The sequence below is a fragment of the Chiloscyllium plagiosum genome, unplaced genomic scaffold, assembly GCF_037043375.1.
Source record: "Chiloscyllium plagiosum isolate Xiang-an unplaced genomic scaffold, Cpla_swu_hap1 HiC_scaffold_7, whole genome shotgun sequence".
NCBI classification, from domain to species: domain Eukaryota; kingdom Metazoa; phylum Chordata; class Chondrichthyes; order Orectolobiformes; family Hemiscylliidae; genus Chiloscyllium; species Chiloscyllium plagiosum.
The window spans coordinates 46,077,770-46,099,364 of NW_028270145.1; the positions used below are offsets into that span (position 1 = coordinate 46,077,770).

The 21,595-nt window shown below is 40.2% G+C and overlaps 1 protein-coding gene across 2 annotated transcripts in view; it reads right to left on the reverse strand.

Moving 5' to 3' along the window:
* The window catches only part of itga4 (integrin alpha 4), a 184,673-nt gene that overhangs the window by 98,444 nt on the left and 64,634 nt on the right, over positions 1–21,595 (reverse strand). For both annotated transcript variants that reach the window (XR_015757649.1, XM_043693478.2), the window contains exon 14: positions 6,478–6,632. Coding sequence is in view for 1 of the 2 variants with exons in the window: in XM_043693478.2 (XP_043549413.2) it covers positions 6,478–6,632 (155 nt within the window). In the remaining variant the exon portion in view is untranslated. The remainder of the gene's footprint in view (positions 1–6,477; positions 6,633–21,595) is intronic.

Here is a 21,595-nt window from a genome sequence, read left to right on the forward strand (position 1 = left end):
ACCCGAATAGAAACAGGAAACTCGTCAAAGTTAGTGGCTTCAGTTTTTCTTATATTTACCACACCATTTAAAACTAAAGCAAGATACAGGTACTTGACTTCAGTGCCTAAACTCATTTTATACATTTAGTTCATGATACAAGCAAAGATGTCCAATTGCATTATTGTAACAGGATAACAAAAATAAACCACTCATTTTAGACAGGATAGATCAAAATGCTTATTCATTTTTTCCTCTTTTCCCCAACCAATACTCAAAATCCTGAAAAATGAAAGTTCAATTTGCATGAAAATTGTTTTTAAGAGGTGTAAAAATTTACTTCTTGTTTCAGAAAAATAAAGCTTAATTTTACTAGCTAACTGAAAACAGGAAATAGATGAATCAAAACATTTTCTCCCCAGAGTACAATGGCTTCCTCAACTTTAATCAAATCTCTTATCATCCTTCATTATCTTTTCATGCACCAGACTAAAACAGTTAGAATGAATCGAACAAGATGAAATGCAGTTGTGTTTTACTTTAAAGAGCAATTCCAAGTAACACCGATTTGTTTTGCACCTTTGCAACAATCTTCCTAGTGGAAGACACCAGGTAGCATTCTAGACTTGAAAAAGAGTCAGGGATGTCACTCACTTTGATCTGGTTTATTACTGTCATGCGTATCAAGATACAATGAAAAATGTTATCTTTATGTGCTTGACAGGCACATAAATCTTTACGAGTGCCTCAGAGTAAGTTAAAAATCATACAACACCAGGTAATAATCCAACAGGTTTACTTAGGAACAATAGCTTTTGAAGTGCTGCTCCTTTGTCAAGTAGCTAGTGGCGCAGGTTCATAAGACACAGAATATATAGCGCAAGATCATAGTGTCATGCAACTGATACAATATATTGAACACACCTAGATTGCTGTTAAGTCTTTCATCTTTTAGAATGGGTTGCAGGTTTCAGTTCATTAATATGTAAATCTCAGAACTTCTTTCAATTCAATTTCCCAAGATAACTTAAGGTTTTATAAAAAAGATGACATTTTATAAAACCTTAAGTTATCTTGGGAATGTGGCATGAAAGAAGTTCTGGGATTTACATTTAATGAATCTAAACCTGCAACCCATTCTAAATGATGAAAGAATTAACAGCAATCTAGGTTTGTTCAATATATCATATCAGTTGCATAACACTGTTATCTTGCACTATTGACTCTGTGTCTTATGATCCTGCCCCACGAGTTACCTGATGAAGGAACAGCACTCCGAAAGCTAGTACTTCCAAATAAACCTGTTGCACTGTAACCTGGTGTTGCATGATTTTAATTTTGTCCACCACAGTCCAACAATGGCACCTCCTCATCAGGGTAATAGAAAGTGTGCAGGATACAATTTGTGGCAGTTGACAAGGTGCAGCGAGCACTTGGCCAGCATTATTACCCTTGAGAAGGTGGTGATGAGCTGCCTTCCTGAACCATACCAGTCCATGTACTATAGGTAGACTCACAGAGCCATTAGGGATGGAATTCCAGGATTTTGACCTGATGACACTGAAAGAATGGTGATTACCTTTCCACATTCTACCTCATTATTGTACATTTACAAACCTGGATCTTTAGAGTGCATAACTTTATAATAATTGTCCTTTATTCGATAAAGTTAACACAAAGGAGTAGAATTATTCTTGTGTGATCTTGATATCATGTAATTTTGTGAATTTGTTGGGTACAGTAATAATCTAGACAACATTCTAGAAGTTATGATCAGATGATGCAAAAATTTGATGATGTGGTAAATCACAAAGAGGAAAGCCATAGACCTCAGGACAATATAGAGGGATCGGTTAAACGGGCAAATGGAATTTAATGCTATAAATCGTTAGGTGATGCATTTTGGAAGGTGTAAGGCAAGGGAATAAACGTTGAGTAATAGGATTCTAGGAAGTAGAGGATCAGAGAAAACTTGGTATGTATATCCATAGATCCTTGAAGACATCAGGGACAAGTAAATAAGGTGGCTAAGATGGCATATGGGATACTTGCATTAGTGGTCAAGGCACTGAATACAAGAGCCATGAAGTTATGTTGGAGCTGCATTTAACATTAATTAAACCACAACTGAAGAACTGTAGGTGGTTCTGGTCACGATATTATAGGTAGGATGTGACTGCACCAGAGAGGGTGCAGGAGAGATTCTCCCAGGATCTTTCTTGTGCTGGACTTATTCATCTATGAAGTGAGACTAGACAGGCTGGGACAAAAACAGAAGTTGCTGGAAAAGCTCAGCAGGTCTGGCAGCATCTGAGAAGGGAAATCAGTGTTAACATTTTGGGTCTGATGACCCTTCTTCAGAACGTTACCTCTGATTTACCTTCACAGATGCTGCCAGACCTTTTCCAGCAACTTCTGCTTTTGTTTCTGTTACATCATCCACAGTTCTTTCAGTTCTTATCTCGACAGGCTGTGGTTGTTTTCCTTAGAGCAGAGAAGATGGAGAGGCACGGGGAGATCTGAAGTGGGCGGCACGGTGGCACAGTTCTTTCAGTTCTTATCTCGACAGGCTGTGGTTGTTTTCCTTAGAGCAGAGAAGATGGAGAGGCACAGGGAGATCTGAAGTGGGCGGCACGGTGGCACAGTGGTTAGCACTGCTGCCTCACAGCGCCAGAGACCCAGGTTTAATTCCCACCTCAGACGACTGACTGTGTGGAGTTTGCACATTCTCCCCGTGTCTGTGTGGGTTTCCCCCGGGTGCTCCGGTTTCCTCCCACAGTCCAAAGATGTGCAGGTTAGGTGAATTGGCCATGCTAAATTGCCCGTAGTGTTAGGCAAAGGGGTAAATGTAGGGGAATGGGTGTGGGTGGATTGCGCTTTGGCGGGTCGGTGTGGATTTGTTGGGCCGAAGGGCCTGTTTCCACACTGTAATCTAAGTAATCTAATCTTGATTGAGGTGTACAGAGTTCTGCAGAATACAGATAGGGTAGATAGGAAGGAACACTCCCCTTAGTAGAGAGAGCTGTACATAAATGATACAATCTTAAATTAAGGAGCTGGAGATTTAGAGGGGATTTCAGGAATATTTCTTTCACCCATAGGGTGGTGGGAATCTGGAACTCATTCCCTGTAAGGATGGTAAAGGCAAGAACCTTCAAGACATTAGAAGTAATATTAGATGAATAGTTGAAAATTCATAACATACAAGGCTACAGCAAAGTGCTCGAAAATGGGATTAGAATCAATGGATGTTTGATGACCAGCATGCACACAATGAGCCAAAGGACCTCTTTCTGTAGAAGTTCTAAAAATAGAATGTTTAAGCTCTCTAGTACTGTTTTTCATTCAAACAGGTAGGTCAGGAGTGTGATCTTACTTTAAACTTCAGATTTCACAGGTATAATTACCATCAACGTAGTGCACTTCAAACAACCCATCTCCCTTCCTGATGATGTAACTGCCCAGAATTCCTTTTCAACCCATCAACAGTATCTGAATCCATGGTTGGCCACCTCCAGGAAGTGTCTCAGACAGGTTTAAAAAGCTGTGACATTTTTAGCCAGGTCAGCCAGTACTTCCAAGAAATTTGGTCTCCTTCACAGCAAAATTGTTCAACTGACCTTCTCCTGAGTGACGCTTAATCTTTCTCCTCAAAAATTCTGTGTTCTGCTTTACATCATGGCCTTCTCACCCCTTGCTATTTGCCAGCCACACTACTACCTTCTTTATTTCCTTTCTGTTGGTATTGCTTCCAGATCTAGGTCTGCAGGTCACATGGATGAGGACTTCTTGTTATCCAAGAAAATTTCCAATCAATCTTTTAACAATTAATGCAGACTCTTAAAAAGTTTCTTTCAAACACTAGTCACTTAGTAGTTCACAACTTGAGAATTTATGAGAAAATACGACATGTTATTGAAGCTTTTCATTTTGCATTTGTTGGGACGGAATCACAAGAACAGCAAAATTTCAATGGTACAATAATTTATACTGGTTGAGAAGAGAGGTGCTGATTCCTTTTTCAAGTGAATTCAAAATGGATGAGATCTTTCCAAGTAGAATGAACCAGAGAACCATTATCCCAAAGCTTTTGTTTAACTGAAAAAGATTCAATGCTTGGGTGCATTGTTTCTGTTCACAGATAACAGGGCACTGCACATAAATGTATACAATGTAAATGAGATGCACTGCTAGGTCCACATCATCTTAAAATCAATGTTAATGCAAATTTTAGCAAAAATCAAGATCATTCAGTAAATAATATCCGATCAAAATCATATAAGATTGGATCGGAAACTTTAAATTTTGCAAGTATGGGAACAAAGGAGCAATGGGAAACTATTTGACCCTTTGAGCATGCTACACTATTACACAAGATCATGATCACAACTCCATTTTCCTGTGTGTCTCCATAACCCTGACGATCCTGTTGAGGGCTAATTGACTAGGCTCAATACTGTTGTAAACAGCTGAAGGGACATACATCAGTCATTACAGCCTATGGCACTTCCAAATATAACACAGGACTCATTTGTGTGAAAAGCTTCTAAATTCATTTTCTCTTTTAAGTTTAGATGATCAAGTAACTAAGAATGACAATCTTTATTTCATCTCCTTTAGATTTGACCTCATTGTGCCTCCTTTCAACTTTATCAATTTTCTAATGGTTAAGAGCATCACACTGAAGCTGCAGTAAACATGTAACCATAAGTGGCATTCCTAACTGTTCAACTGGACGATGGTGTTTCTTCACAAAACATTATAAATTTTATTCTAATACTCTGAAATTTGTCTCCTCACTTTTTCTTCAAAAAGATTAAAAGCTTAAAAAAATGTTTATTGGGCATTGAGAAATTATACACAGTGCACATGCTCAGACTGCACAATCCAAATTCAATTCACAAAATTAAAGCTTTGAGCAAAACTAACCACTTCTAAACTCAAGTTTTGATATACTCAAGAGATAATCACTTTTTAAAAGAAATTAGTGCATTGTAGGTCACAAGGTAAGGATAAGCTAATCATGTTAGAGATCTGTTTTTAATTTTAAATTTCAACATTTTATTTAATTTCTTATTCTGAATGCTAGAAATCTGAGTTAATAAGATTAATAAGGAGAGACCAATGTCATAACAACCATTATCCCAGGTTCCGCTGTAGCCCTACCATATTAATGCAATTCAAGCTCAGTGCTGAGAGTTCAATCTTACAATCAAAGACCTGTGAACATGACAGAGCAAATTAATCAGGATAGCAGTGTGCAGCTTGGGTAATATTATCTTACTTCTATTGTTTGTTGCTGCAACTTGACTGTTCCCATACATTTAATTAATTTGACTGAGTCATCTTGTCACTTCAGTACACTGCCTTTCTAATCACCACTTCCAGGTGTTCCAAGCACAGAATGTGATATACACATGTTGAAACAGCATATATACATCACCTTCGTTTTCTTGAATGGGAACACAAAACAGAACACTAACTACCACTGCATGCTCCAGTAAACTCTCAATTAAATAACTAATGTATCAGATCCATGTTCACCATAATTTGAATACAAAAGAAAATGAGATCCAAGTTCTCATTAATAGCGATTTACAGTTTTCTCTTTGTTTCTTGTTTTCACAATATTGTTAACTAAGAAAGGTATGAGAATTATGGCAGAGTCAAGCGTTTTGTATGTATCGCATAAAGAAACTTTATGGACATGGAAACTGGAGAATGCACAAGTTCTGCAAATTGAAATCAGCTACAGTATTGATCATCATTTTATAACATTTGAATACACTATTCAATTTTTGTGAAGGGTGAAATATCATTCTTATGAGTGTCATTGCCTCACTTTTTTATTTTCCACATCAAATAGTTGGACTGATGCAGTCTCTCAAATGTGGAGATAATATAACAATATAATTGCAAGTTAGCAATATGGCTTTCTGATTTTTGTTTTAAATCGTACAATAATTTCAGCACTTGTTGCAGTAACTGAAGATTTATTCAATGTATTGCTTTCAAACAAAAAAGTTGCTAAGATGCATTATTCCATATGCTTTTCAGCATGGACTGCTTTCACATTAGGGTTGGTAGGTGGCAAGTCACATTTGCACCACAGAAGTGCCACTAACAAAATTTCCAACAAACAGAGCCTAACAAATCTCCTTTGAACATACAACTGCATGAGCACCACTGGAATCCCTCACAACTAACAAGCAATAAAGGGGTGGATCTTGACATTAACCAGAAGGGGAACTGGATCAGCCATGTAAACACCATAGCTACAAGAACAGGTCAACTTAACTCACCCACAAAGCCTGTCCACCAGCTACAAGTCAGAAGTCAGGAGTGCAAAGGGGTACTCCCCACTTGCCTGGACGAGTGTAGCTCCCACAACACTCAAGGAAATCTAGAACAAAGCTTGGCACTATATTCACCGCCTTCAGCATTCATTCCCTCTGCCACCACCACCACACAAAGGCAGGAGTACAGTGTAATTATTACCTATGTGACCAGGAATCTTCTTTCCTTTGTTACTAAAGCACACAGAAACATTGATGCATACAACAGGCTTCCCATTCTCAAAGCATTCCATTTTTGTACGATTGATTGAAGAAGGTAGCTGCAGGAAAGCATCAAGAACCACAACAGGCCTGCTCCTGCAATGCATGAAAAATAGAATTTAGCAGAGATAACATAAATCATGAATTTATTTACCCAGATTAAAGCTTCAGCAATGATTTAACAAATTGTTATAAACAAACAGCAAAAAACTATGAAAACATAACATGGAGATTTGCAATAGATCATTAAAAACAAAAAAAACAATTGCCACAAAAACATTTTGGGAAAGATCTGGATCCTACGTCAATTTACGCATAATTTTGAGTCTGTTGACTAAGATTCAACAAGTTTCACCTATGCAACAGACTGGACAGTGAATGCTGAACAGTACAAAATCTTCAAGCACTTGGAATAGCACTGTGAAAGCAAATGCTAATTGATCATTTACTTCATTTTCATGGAATTGGATGTGACTGACTGAAAGGCAGAGGACAGCAAGACTATACTTTAAAGAATATATGGTTAACTTCCCAGAACTGCCTTGCATAGTAGGCATAAAGAGGAAGTAACTTAAAGCAACCAATGCAAGACAGACATCAGAGTCTCAGATATGGATGGTCTACATGCAGAGTCCCATCATTGTATAGCACTGCATCATTAGAACCCCTGTACTTTCTTTGTTAACCCTGCGACCCCAGGCAGCACACTATTTTCTTCTGTTATACAGTATAAGGGAAATGTTCGGAAATAATTAACATTCAACAGTATATTGGTTCCACCCATCTTACTGATATCTCTCAGACAGTCTATGGGTGAAGATGAGGAATTTTTAAACAGAGATTAATCTGCACCAGTACCTAAAGTCCCAGAGATGATGCCCGATCAAATGTAGTTATACTTATTGGTATCATGAAATAAATATTATCTAAGTACAGTGCCTCTTCTGTAGATGCTCTGTGGTGGTGTATCCTCTACCACTTATCACTAATTAGGCCCAAGGTAAAGACTTAGTAAAGAAAAAAGACGATTAGTGGCAACAAACTACTTCAAACAATCTTCACTCATCATATACTGATGAATGTGGCAAACACCAGGAGGAACAGTCATCTGGGAAAATACCACATCTCCTACAAGGGATTTATTCAGCAAGGATAGCAGGCTTGGTGTCACACATTCAAAACAGAAAATATGCATCAAGGGACAGCTTTATGCAACCCAATCTGTCAACATGCACAATTTACTTTTGCACTGTCTGAAACTTTTCTCACAATATAACAACATAAGATGGCTATCAGTGACACTTGAAAAGCAGGGCATGAAAATGAAGGAAGAGTGTCTTCGGCACAATTACTCAGATGTGATTGGAGCCTTCACAAAATGGTCCATCATTAGGACTCTAATTGCTCACTGGTATTGAGACCCTCTTATTTTAGTATTGCTTTGCCACCCTAATACATACACGAAGCTATGTATGCCAAAGCTTCTTTTCTAGGCAGAATGGAGAATGCAGCAGACAAATGCGCTGGAAGCCCAGGAGAAGAGCTGCCTAATACTTAATACCCATGAGCTGCTGCTTCAAGATACCAATAATACTGGTTGTGGCATGCATTTTGTTTCAAAGCATTTTTTAAAGATTAGAATTCCCTACATTGTGGAAACAGGATCTTCAGCCCAACAAGTCTACATCGATCCTCTGAAGACCTATTCCCCTACCATATTACTCTAGATTTACCCCAACTATTGTACCTAACCTACACAGCCCTGAAAACTGTGGACAATTTAGCAAGGCCAGTTCGCCTAACCTGCATACCTTTGGATTGTGGGAGGAAACCAGAGCACCCAGAGGAAACCCGAGCAGACACAGGGAGAATGTGCAAACTCCACACAGACAGTCACCCAATGCTGGAATCGAACCTGGGACCCCAGTGCTGTGAGGCAGCAGTGCTAACCACGGAGTCACCGTGTCACCCCTATATGACATGAGCCATGAGTACATCGGACAATATTGATCTTCCAAAATACCACAGCCAAAAGTGATGCAGTCTACAATAGATGTACAACTTATTTGTAACATGTAGTAAACGTTCGTAGCATGTTTAAATATGTAGTAAATATAGACAGTTACTAAACACCCCACACACTGCACCTCAAATAGCAAATGCCTTCAGGACAGATACCATGGATTTCTCAGCACATCACTCCCGATCTTAATGATACATCGGTCATCAAATCTCATTGATCTTCACATGATTAAAATTCTTCATTATTACTTGATCAGATGGGCCAATAGGCTGAGAAGTGGCAGATGGAGCATAATTTAGATAAATGCGAAGTGCTGTATTTTCAGAAAGCAAATCTTAGCAGGACTTATACACTTAAGGGTAAGGTCCTAGGGAGTGTTGCTGAACAAAGAGACCTTGGAGTGCAGGTTCATAGCTCTTTGAAAGTGGAGTCGCAGGTAGATAGGATAGTGAAGGCGGTGTTTGGTATGCTTTCCTTTATTGGTCAGAGTATTGAGTACAGGAGTTGGGAGGTCATGTTGCGGCTGTACAGGACATTGGTTAGGCCACTGTTGGAATATTGCATGCAATTCTGGTCTCCTTCTTGTTGGAAAGATATTGTGAAACTTGAAAGGGTTCAGAAAAGATCTACAAGGATGTTGTCAGGGTTGGAGGATCTGAGCTACAGGGAGAGGCTGAACAGGCTGGGGCTGTTTTCCCTGGAGCGTCGGAGGCTGAGGGGTGACCTCTTAGAAGTTTATAAAATTATGAGGGGCATGGATAGGATAAACAGACAAAGTCTCTTCCCTGGGATGGGGGAGTCCAGAACTAGAGAGCATAGGTTTAGGGTGAGAGCGGAAAGATATAAAAGAAACCTAAGGGGCAACTTTTTCACGCAGAGGTGATATGTGTATGGAATGAGCTGCCAGAGGAAGTGGTGGAGGCTAGTACAATTGCAACATTTAAAAGGCAACTGGATGGGCATTTGAATAGGAAGAGTTTGGAGGGATATGGGCCAGGTGCTGACAGGTCGGACTAGATTGGGTTGGGATATCTGGACCGAAGGGTCTGTTTCCGTGTTGTACATCTCTATGACTCTATGAGTCTATGCTGATCTGATCGTGAAACTCCGTCATGAACTACTCGATTATGGACTGCCTCAACTGCTCCTGTTCTGGTCAACCATCCTTCTTTCCTGACTTTACGCACCCCTTCACACTGAAATGGCACTCCAATACTCAATCACAAGCATAACTCCAGCTCTTCATGAAGCCAAACCTGCCCAGGATTCATTCCCTGGTCCCCCCACCAAGCTCCAATCTTGCCCAGTTGCAGTAGGCAACCAATATACTGAAGTGTTAACGTTTGCAGGCTTCTTCTGAGCCTTTCATGGCTTCCCCCATTATAAATCCAGCCACCTGCTCACTTTCTCAGCTCTCTCGGACTTCTTCTGCGCCCTGACTGCAACATTCAGCTGTCTACTTCCTAAACTTTTATCTTGAGATATGACAGCACAATGACATCAAGCAGCTCTTGATTCTACACGGGAGTGCCAAACAAGGAACCGATGTAGTTTAGCTGCCTTCCCAGGAGTACAGTGAAGCTGTACTGCCTCACATTGAATCTACATCTCTCTCCTTCTCCAATTCTCCTCACTGACTGCAGAAACTTCACGAGTGACCTATTGAAAGCTTGCAATAAGCCCTTCCCTATAGCTGGTAAGAATTCCATAAAGGTTGCCAGTCAGATTATTGCCTTGTTTGGTACAAAAATGGATATAAATGAAAACATTCATCATCAGTCATAAAACTGCGGGTGGATTGTGTAGTCTTCTGGACACATGCTGATCACAACTGGAGACTGGAGATACATTTTCCAGACTAGCCCACGATCCTGATGAACAGCTTATGCTCGAAACGTCGACTCTCCTGCTCCTCAGATGCTGACTGACCTACCGTGCTTTTCCAGTGCCACATTTTTTCATTTGAATTCTTTTTGTCTCTCTCAAGATTGATGGTGTGTGGTACTTCAGGCATTGTAGTTACATGAGGCAAGATTGATGAATCAACTTTTGCTTTTGCCCACTGATTTTATATATTTGTATGTAAGATGAAGAATAAACACTGAACCTTACGTGGCAACATGAATGCAAGTTTTGACACTCTGGCTTCTGGAAAAAGATATTTCTGTCGTTTCATAAACAAATACATCCATAATTTCCTTGTGGTTAGCAAGATGAATGACACTAAATGCTCCTCTTCCAGTCTGGAAAGTAGCAATAAAATGGGATTGTGATTACCCGCATGCCTGGTAATAATTTCCTCTTCACATTACAACAGTGACTATACATCAAATGTGCTTAACTGGCTATAAAGTGCTTTGTGTTATACTGATCATGTGAGAGGCACTATATAATTGCAAATCTTTGTTTCTGGATTTAAGGCTATCTGTCTGCACATTTTCTTCAAGCGGATGCATAGCAGTCTAACAGCCTCCTTCATAAACCTGAACCTATGAAAACTGCATCTCTTCCCCAGGCAGATGTGCCTGAGAATGTAGCTGCAATGAAATGAAAAGCACAGGTTCAGATAGAATGTCTCTTGTGCAATTTGGTATTCCTGGCAGCTGTTCTCTGTTCTTACTCATTCTCACTGACAGACAGACGCTGGCCTGATTATTTAGCAAACAGCAATTTTTATTCTTCAGTGGCAGGGAAGTTTGATTAACTTCCAATAGTTAAATTGAAAACTATTTCCTTCAACTAACGCAGCTTATTATAACAACATACTAAAGGTGGCAATGCACCACATTGAAACTCATTCTTACCATGGTGCAAAAGAGCATTTCAAAACTGTTTCATTCACATATTTGTCAGGCTAAATTAACTGCAGATAATGATACCTGCTGCATTCCTGATTTCTGATTCAATGTAGATAACATACTGGAGGCAATTGGCTTTTCAATAGCATCTCTGTTGTGCATTAAAACAGATAACATCTCTTACATCTCACCTTGTCCTACAGTAACACTTAAAAATAATTAATATGCCATGCACATTCAAAAAGGGGACAGCAGTTTTGACTCTTGACATTTATTATAGCGGATTTGCTAGTAATCCCACCAGCTCCTATGGGCAATTTACCCCTTAAATACTGAAAAGCTAGAGTACAACTTATTTGTCACGCAATTACAAGGTCTAAACATAAAAGTCATAGAATCATAGAATCCCTACAGTGTGGAAGCAGCCCAGTGAGTCCACACCAACCCTCCAAAGAGCATCCACTCAGAGCACCCTTATTCCTGTAACCCTGCATTTCCCATGGCTAATCCACCAAGAAATATGAGCACAGGTTTGGGAGGCAATAGCAAGTTTAAGAATTGAGAGGTATGTGAGATTAAAGATGGGATCTTATTTTGCAAGGATAGAGTTTGAAGAGTGTTTTTTTAAATTAGAGGAATATTAACTGCAGAGATGAAAGTGAAGTTGGGGAACGATATCTGAAAAGAGATAACAACATCAGCTAACATGTGAAACAGATAGGCAAGTTGGATAGTCAACAAATAGGAATGAAAAGGATTAACAGGACAGAAGGTGGACCTCATAGATAGGTAAGGTTGGAGAGGGTGCAACAAGAAAAGAAACTAAAGAAAGATGAGTTACGGTTAAGGAGTGTGTGTGTGTACGTGTGTGTGTGGGGGTGAGTGTAATAAAGGAAGTATTAGGTATAATAATGAGAATGCTAAACCTACCACAGAGATGCCAATTACCTCCACCCTTTAAAGGGCAGAATCTAGAAGTTGAAGATGTAGATTGTATCAATTCTAGCCTTTAGAAATTTCTTGATGGGAATGAGAAATAAAGTGCAAGTCACAGAAGCTCAAACACAGCTGCCATGATTGATTCTAGTTCATTGTTCTTCTGATCAACTAAATATATAACACTATAAATAATTTTTACAATTGTAACAAAATCTGTTTCACACTTCACAAAAAAATATATTTTTAGCATTGTGGTAAGTATATTATTAGAATATGAAATTCAGAAATAATGTATTTCTTGAATGTAGCCCAGCTGTGAATGGGCAGAACCTTGCATGCGACTGTACTGCTGAAAGCATTTCATTAAAGCTGTGAAAGTGTTACAAACAAAAGTTGTCACAATACTCCTAACCATGTTTCTTTGGATATTCAATAACAACAATCTAACTCGATAAAAGATTGAATTTGTTTGGTTTGAATGAACACAACTTTCTTTTTTCTCATTTCTAATGGCAAGCTGATTTTGCAACTTAAATCACAGCAATGCATATTTCATTATTAATATCACTACAAATATTTTGTTTTATTTTAATCTGCTCCAGAGTTTTCCAAATAACATTCACAAATATCCCAAATGCATAAAGAGTGTGTTTGGAAATGTAATGTGCTTCATTCAAAATAATCTCCTTGTTCATTTTGTAGCTAAAGTTAATTTCTCCGAATAACAAACTTATAGCTTATCTCAATTCTAGACTTCTTGTAAGTAGATATAAATAGCATTTCTATTTTATCCACAAATGCCACTGAAATATAAATAAATTATAGAACTGTGGATGTTGGAAAGTTGAAACTTCTGAAGGATTACTGGCCCAGAAATGTTAACTCTGCTTTATCTCAGATGCTGTCAGAGCTGCTGCGTTTCTCCAGCAATTTCTGTTTTTGTCACTGAAATATAAATGTCCATGTGCTGTCAGGAAATACCGTATTATGGTTCTTACTAATATAATTCTCATGTATAATCACTCATTCAGAAATGACCACCAAACTGGACACCATTCAGTGTGAACATGTGTGAGAACTACCATAACCAACTACATTATTTACATAGAGTGCAAGCTATTTACTGAACCCCAATATAAATTATAACAGCATTTATTTTGCATTCTTCCTGTCAATGTTGAACTTACATTCATTATTCCATATGCATTAACCTTTATTACAAAGTTCAGTATGCTGGTTCTCCTATAGAACATAGACCATTACAGGCTAGTGCAGGCCCTTTGGCCCTTGTTGATATATCTATCACTCCTCAATTTAAAGCTGTGTCCCCTCACACTAGCCATCAACATCTAAGGAAAAATGCTCTCACTGTCCATCCTACCTAATCCTCTGATCATCTTGTATGCCTCTATTATGTCCCCTCTTAACCTTCCTCTCTCTAATGAAAATGTCTCAAGTCCTTCAGCCTTTCCTCATTAGACCTTCCCTCCATCCCAGGCAACATCCGAGTTACTCTCCTCTGAACCCTTTCCAATGCTTCTACATCCTTCCTATAATGTGGTGACCAAAACTGAACGCAATACTCTAAGTGTGGCCACACCAGAGTTTTGTACAGCTGCAACATGACCTCATGACGCTGAAACTCAATCACTCTCCAATAAAAGCTTACACACTGTATGCCTCTTAACAACCCTACTGAACTGGGTGGCAACTTTCAGGGAGCTATGCACATGAACACCGAGATCACTCGGCTCATCCACACTACCAAGAATCTTACCATTAACCCAGTACTCTGTATTCCTGTTACTCCTTACACCTCATACTTTTTCTCACTAAACTTTGCCACCTCTCAGCCCAGCTCTGCAGCTTATCTATGTCCCTCTGTAATCTGCAACATCCTTCCACACTGTCCACAACTCCACCGACTTTAGTGTCATCTGCAAATTTACTAACCCATCCTTCTACACCCTCATCCAATTATAAAAATGACAAACAGCAGTGGCCCCAAAACAGATCTTTGCAGTACACAATTAGTAACAGAACGTCAGGATAAACATTTCCCATCAACCACCACCCTCTGTCTTCTTTCAACTAGCCAATTTATGTTCCAAACAGCTAAATCACCCTCAATCCCATGCCTTCGTATTTTCTGCAATAGCCTACCATGGGGAACCTTATCAAACGCTTTAGTGAAATCCATATACACTACATCAACAGCTTTACCCTCATCCACCTGTTTGGTCACAGGTCCCTTTTTAGGTCTTTCCTGGTTAACTTGTAACTCTCAAGTGCCCTAACTGAGCCTTCACATCACATTTTTACATCAGTTTCCTTCTTCCTCTTGACAAGAGATTCAACTTCTTTAGTAAACCACAGTTCCCTCACTCGGCCACTTCCTCCCTGTCTGACATACGTATCAAGGACACGCCCTAGCTTTTCCTTGAACAAGCTCCACATCTCAATTGTGCCCATCCCTTGAAGTTTCCTTCCCCATCCAATGCATCCTAAATCTTGCCTAATCACATCATAATTGCCTTTCTCCCAGCTTTATTTCTTGCCCTGCAGTATATATCTATCCCTTTCCAGCACTAAAGTAAACATAACTGAGTTGTGGTAACTATCACCAAAATGCTCACTTACCTCCAAATCAACACCTGGCATGGTTCATTATCCAGTACCAAATCCAATGTGGCCTAGCCTCTTGTTGCCCAATCTACATACTGTGTCAGGAAACCCTCCTGTACACATTGGACAAAAACTGATCCATCTAAAGTACTCGAACTGTAGCATTTCAAGCCAATATTTGGAATGTTAAAGGCCCCATAACAACTACTCTGTTACTTTCACTCCTATCAAGAATCATCTTTGCAATACTTTCCTCTACATCTTTGGGACTATTCAGAGGCCTATAGAAAACTCCCAACACAGTGACCTCTCATTTCCTGTTTCTAACCTCAACTGATACTACCTCAGTAGATGAGTCCTCAAATGTTCTTTCTGCCACCGTAATACTGTCCTTGATTAACAATGCCACACCTCCTCCTCTTTCACCACCTTCTCTGATGTTACTGAAACACCTGAACCTGGAAACTGCGACAACCATTCCTGTGAGTTCTTTCTATGTCTCCGAAATGGCCACAATATCGAAGTCCTCCTCACCAATTTCACCACTTGCATGTTTCTTTTGAGTTCTAGGTCAGGAAACGTCCAGCTAGTCATCAATTGTTGGTGAAAACAGCAGAAAAATTAACCAGATAACCTGTTCCTCAAGCTTATGTTGAGTCAAGCAACATGACCTTTCTTCTGTATTATACAATGTGCATTCATTAGGCTGTAATATTATCTTTGCTGGATTTATTCTTAAAACTACAGCTCCCATCAATGTACCCTTTAAGCTGTCTTTGCACAGCAATGCATGAGTCCCACAAGCTGGCTCCTTTAAACTAAACTTGTCAGTGTGGCTGCACACTTCAATAATTTGCACACACAATCCAAAAAAATGCAGGTTGGTTCCCACCTTCTGGCAGAATGGGAAGAACATGCCAGTGTTGCAAAGTAATTGGTGACTGGGAATGTGCTGCTGCCAGGAAGCCTGAACGCTGTCTGATCTGGTATTTCCTTCCCTCAGAATCCTGAGCCACTGGCACTGGCACCATGAACAGTTTTTGCCAATTCAAAACCTGCTTGACTTATACCACCAGCATTCCACCTAGCTCTTTGTATACTCCTTGTATCCTAGAATGGTCTTAACTCACGTTTTGCCCCCTAATATCTTAAAATTTCTTCAGCCATTTATCACCAACAAAATTTTAATTAAGCACTTCACAGATTACTCAATTTCTTCATCTTTGCATTTGCTTCCACTCCTTTTCCTCTGTTCCTATTTAAATGCTGGCCATTGGTAACTTTTACCCACTTTTCAAAGGACGTGCATCTGAAATAGTGTTTATTCCCTCATGGCTGCTTATTTATCAGACAGCTTGTAAAATTGGTGTCTGCGCAATTCCGACATCTGCAGTTGCTTGCTTAACTTAACAGAATGCCTCATCTTCAAAATGTCAAGCACAAGGCTCTACAGACTGTGCACTTTTCGTTCAATTCCTATCTGCATAACTTAGGTCAGAAAATCACTTACAACGCACTCTCTCCAAATGCTTATACAATCACCTCAGCTTTTCCCAACACAGTTATCCTTGACCCATTCCTGTTTCTCATCTACATGTTGCCCCTCAACAGCATCACAAAAACACAGCATTACACTTTTCATGCGTGCTCTCTACACCCAACTCCACATCATTTTTGGGAGCTTCAGATAGAGGAGGATGCCAAGCTAGTGCCAACTAAACATCATCTGTTATCCATTTACACTAACTACAGAAGTATGATAGACCCTGACCTTTTTAGAACCTTCTCTCACCAGCTCCCAGTCCCATGTGATCAGAAATCATCGAGAATGTCGTCTAGCCACAAGCGTACAGCTATTTAAGGACTTAGATAAACTGCTCCACAAAAAGTTGCTCTATCCCCTAAGGTACTGACATAATCCTATAAACCTCCTCCCTACAAGACCATGGACACCACCCCTGACTCAGAGCTTGGCCTGATCATGCTCTTATCTCCTTTGGAGAAAGCAGAAAATCAATGTCTTCCTGAAGATTGACGTGTGAACCATGTAGTGTGGCAATGAGATTGTCTTCCAGATAATCCAGGTTACTGGCCCAGTTTTGCACAAGCCTGGATCCCAGTACAGATCCGTTTCTCCCGAGAACACCCAGCAGTGGTTAGCACTGCTGCCTCACAGCGCCAGAGACTTGGGTTCAATTTCCGCCTCAGGCGATTGACTGTGTGGAGTTTGCACATTCTCCCGTGTCTGCGTGGGTTTCCTTCGGGTGCTCCGGTTTCCTCCCACAATCCAAAAATGTGCAGGTTAGGTGAATTGGCCATGCTAAATTGCCAGTAGTGTTAGGTGCAGGGGTAAATGTAGGGGAATGGGTCTGGGTGGGTTGTGCTTCGACGGGTCGGTGTGGACTTGTTGGGCTGAAGGGCCTGTTTCCACACTGTAAGTAATCTAATCTAATCTAAACCCTAATCAGTGTGCACTGGATAAGACTGTGAATGAATTCACTGACTCAAAACCTGGCCACTGTGATTCTAGCTATGGAATCACACTCACTCTCTGGCTAAAGTGATAGTAGGTCTTGTGCTTTATGGTAGCTTTCCACATTTCTCACTTACTCTTATTGAGACATGGTATATGAGAATAGCTGAATTCTGCATATATAGTTTCCTGCCTTTGTTCAGATGGAACAAGATCATAGAAGGATAGCTGGGCTAAACTAACATCAGCATTCTCCTTTAGCAAAGACTTCACCATGCAGAGCCCTATGTTGGCCAACCCATTGGTCTGGAGTCACCCGGGCAAACTAGTGATGTGGACAAAGCCAAAGGTTTTAGTGGAGCATCTGAAACAGAAATTGGCAAAATGCAGCCTGTCAAAGACACCTGAATCAGAGATGCTGAGTCTGGCACAAATTTCCTGGAGCACTGCAATAACTACAACCAAGGAGGGACATGTTGCTCCTTGACCTCAATCCATCAGGAGTCATTGTCCACTACAAACTGAAACAATTAGATTCTGAGCAGCATGTGATTCATAGTCAAAATGGGAATAATGGATGGCCATCAGTGATCGAGTATGGTCTGGTCTATGGATGGCAATAGGGACACAATGAGAAATCACATTCTCAATTGCCTTAGAGATTTCAATCATAAGTCTGAACTGCAGGTTCCAGTACAGCATTTAAAGACATCCTGGAGAAGTATCTCTAACCCAAGGGCTCTGGAGATGACACTTTTGTCAGAGCCCAACATGGCATCCTGTAGGCTGAGTTAGTCACGTTGTTTGAATAAGAGTTTCAGAATATAACCCCCAGAAGAAAATGCTGGTGATCAATGTGAATAGAATTCCTGTGTACACACTTGGCTTCAGCTCTTCAGCTGCTCAAAATTCTTCCAGTTTCTGGGTGGTTGCCAGCAGAAGTTTGGCAGTCGAGGAAGGACTTCACATCCTCAACAAAAAGGATGATGTATTGTAAAGTCATACAGCATGGGCACAGACTCTTAGGTCTAACTTGTCTGTGCTAACCAAGTTTCCCAAGCTAAATTATTCCCACATGCCTGCGTGTGGCCCATTTCCCTCAACACTTTTCCTAATTTTGTGCAGATTTCATCTTGAGAATGTGGGACAGTGCATCTGCAGTGACTTGTGTAGCCTGTAATGAGCAATAAGTGAAATCTCTGCATTCTGGGTGACACCTTTAACATTGCTCATCTATTCCTTAATGCTAAGCAGAGTGACCAATAGCTAATGGTCTGTGTGAAAAGCAAACTTGAGCCCCAGGAAATAGTTGGAAACTTTAATCACAAACACAGCTACTGAGTTTCAATAGCAGCACACCACTGCTCTGTGTAAGTCAGCTCCCTGGCAGAGCACATCAGTCAGCAGGAAACACTGCACTGAACTTGGAGCAGAATATCCCCTAGCTTTTGGATGATGCATCAACTGTAACCACAGTGGGTGGGTGCAGTGTTGCTATTAAAGTGAGTATTTCCTTGATCCTGTTGAATACTCATTGTTGGTGTTGGCCCTGGTACAAGGTATGGTCTTGCTTTAGCAGTTGGTTGTAAAGGTTTCTTAACTTGTGCTAAATAGGGCCAGGCACATCTCCAAATAATTGTCCATGCCCATGAAATGTTGGAAGGTTGTAATGTTAAGGGGTCTTGGGAAGTTCTGATTGCCCTGTCTTCAAAGGTGAAAAATGCATGAACTATTTCACCAAAAGAAATTAAGACTGGGTTTATAGAGCTCACATTTACAAACAATTGCAAGGCCCTTGATTTCAAGCGTTGACATCCTGTAATGAGCTTGACATTGTGCTTCAAGGTTTAGAGCCAATAACTTCAGTCATGGCTGTCTGACAGACAGCTTTACAAGCCACAACCAAAATGCTGGCCACAACACACTGCTAAACCTCAGGCACTGAGATGATTTCAAATTGTAGTCAATCGAGTTCCTCAACTTGTGGCTCAGCCTCAAATCCAAGCAGGCTGTCTGCCATCAGCCTTCCCATTCAGAAGTGTTGGACACGCTCTGGGGGTTCTCCCAGGTGTATGCTTAGTTGATGTTCAATGAAGATTCTTAAAGGAATTGAAGGTCACTGCTAAGCCTCAAGAGCTGATTTCTTTCTGGTTTGTTGTCAAGTAGTCTCGTAAACAAAAATAAACATGTTAATGATGCTGTTAGGTTTGATGGTTTCTTCTTTGATCCTGTACAATCAGTATAACCTGAGAACGGTCAGATCTTTGGTGGAGGCTAATGATGGTGGTCTGGTACCTGTTACACTAGTGATGCCAGTGAATACACTATGGATGCTCCACACTGTCAGGTTTTAGAAGGAGGCAAGGCATACTCTTCTATCATTCTGCATTGCTATTGTCCCATTGGCTGTCATCTGGCTCTGGTATCAGCACGTTGCTCCGATTACTATGAGGGTGCTTTCTTCAAGTGAATTCTGGCTTCCAAAAGCTTTTCCCAGTCTTTTATTGCATCATTGGGAATCACCCATAGATGGCTCACAGATTGCACATCACCATTTGCATCATGTAGTAATGTCATAAGCAGGCTCTAGGAGCCACAGGCAGACAAGGGGTGAGCATCAGGCTATTGCAAACTGAACAACATTTCTTACTTATTTACACCATGCACACAGGCATTGTACTGCCTGAGCTTTCTAGAATATTTTCTAACCTGCTCCAATGTGATCTGATTTCTTCAGATATCACTGATGATTCAATCTGGGCCCACAGACTACATACCTCACCATCTTCTCTCTAAATCCTCAAAATGATCAGATTGCTTACCTGACATATTGTATTGAATAAGCAGAAATTTCCTTCACCTGAACATTGCCTTAATTTCCAATCCCAGACTCCATTCTTGAGGCATCAACTCCACCCTCTTTCCGGCTGAGAGTGAATGACACTGTGCACATCACTGTGTCATATTTGAAAGGAAATGAACTTCACAACACGTCTGCACTGACACCACCTATTTTCACCTAACTTCACTGGATTTCATCCCACTTAAACTTATTGGCTATTCAAATCCTTGTCTATGCATTAGTTGTCTCTCGACTTGACCAGTCCAAGACACTCCTAACTGGCTTCTCATCTTCTTGATTTTGAAAGGTTAGCCTTGTAAAATTTAATTGTAGAATCCTAATTAACACTAGGTCCTGTTTAGACACCATTCCTGTACTTGTTAAACCAAACTGACTCCTGATAAGTACATACTCAACTTTAACATTATCGTATTTGCTTTAAAATTAAGCTATAGCTTTGCTCCTCTATACTTCTCTAATTTCTTCTGCCTCTACAGTCACCTGAGACATCCGTGTTCATCTGATGTTGACCTCTCACACACCCTCTATTTTAAACTCTCCATCACAGGCAACTTTGCTTTCAATGGGTAAGACATTAAGCTTTAGAATCCCTCCTTATATCTTTCCGTCTTTCTTTAAGCCTTAAAATATATATAGTGACCTAACTCTGGGGCAGCTGCCTTGATATCCCCTTTATTGACTCAATGTGCAATCTTGTTTGATAACACTTACAAAACACTTTAAAAGCACCATATAGATATATTCAGTTGCTCTTTTTAATGGTAAAGTAAGCCATTGTGTTCTCTTCGATGGCTGCAGTTTGCAATAAATGGACACACTTAAAAAAGTAAAGTTTAGCATTACTATTTAACCTCTTGGAGAAAGTGAGGACGCAGATGCTGGAGATCAGAGTCGAGAGTGGAGTGCTGGAAGAGCACAGCAGGTCAGGCAGCATCCGAGGAGTGGGAGAATCGACATTTCGGGCACCTCTTCCCTAGCAAGCTCAACATCATTTTTTATATTTAACAAATTTTCCTGCATGATGTGTATTCAATTTCAGCCATTGTAATACTGCTGACTTACAAATTTTGAATGGGTCCTTCTGGAAATCTTAGACTCTTATTAGACCCCAAAATCCCCCTCTTCCTTTGTGACTTTGACCAGCTTGCTTTGTCTTTCTGAATCTGTGATCATTTAGATAGATCGGACATAGTTGTAGTTCAGCACCACTGGCATTTTATTCAGTGCAGTTTCTAAGCTGTGTTTTATTTAAGTCAGTTGATTGGATGGCCAAAGGATGGAGCAGAAAGATGTTTCCACACTGATCATGGCAGTCCTCCTTAGCTTGCCTCAACCTGA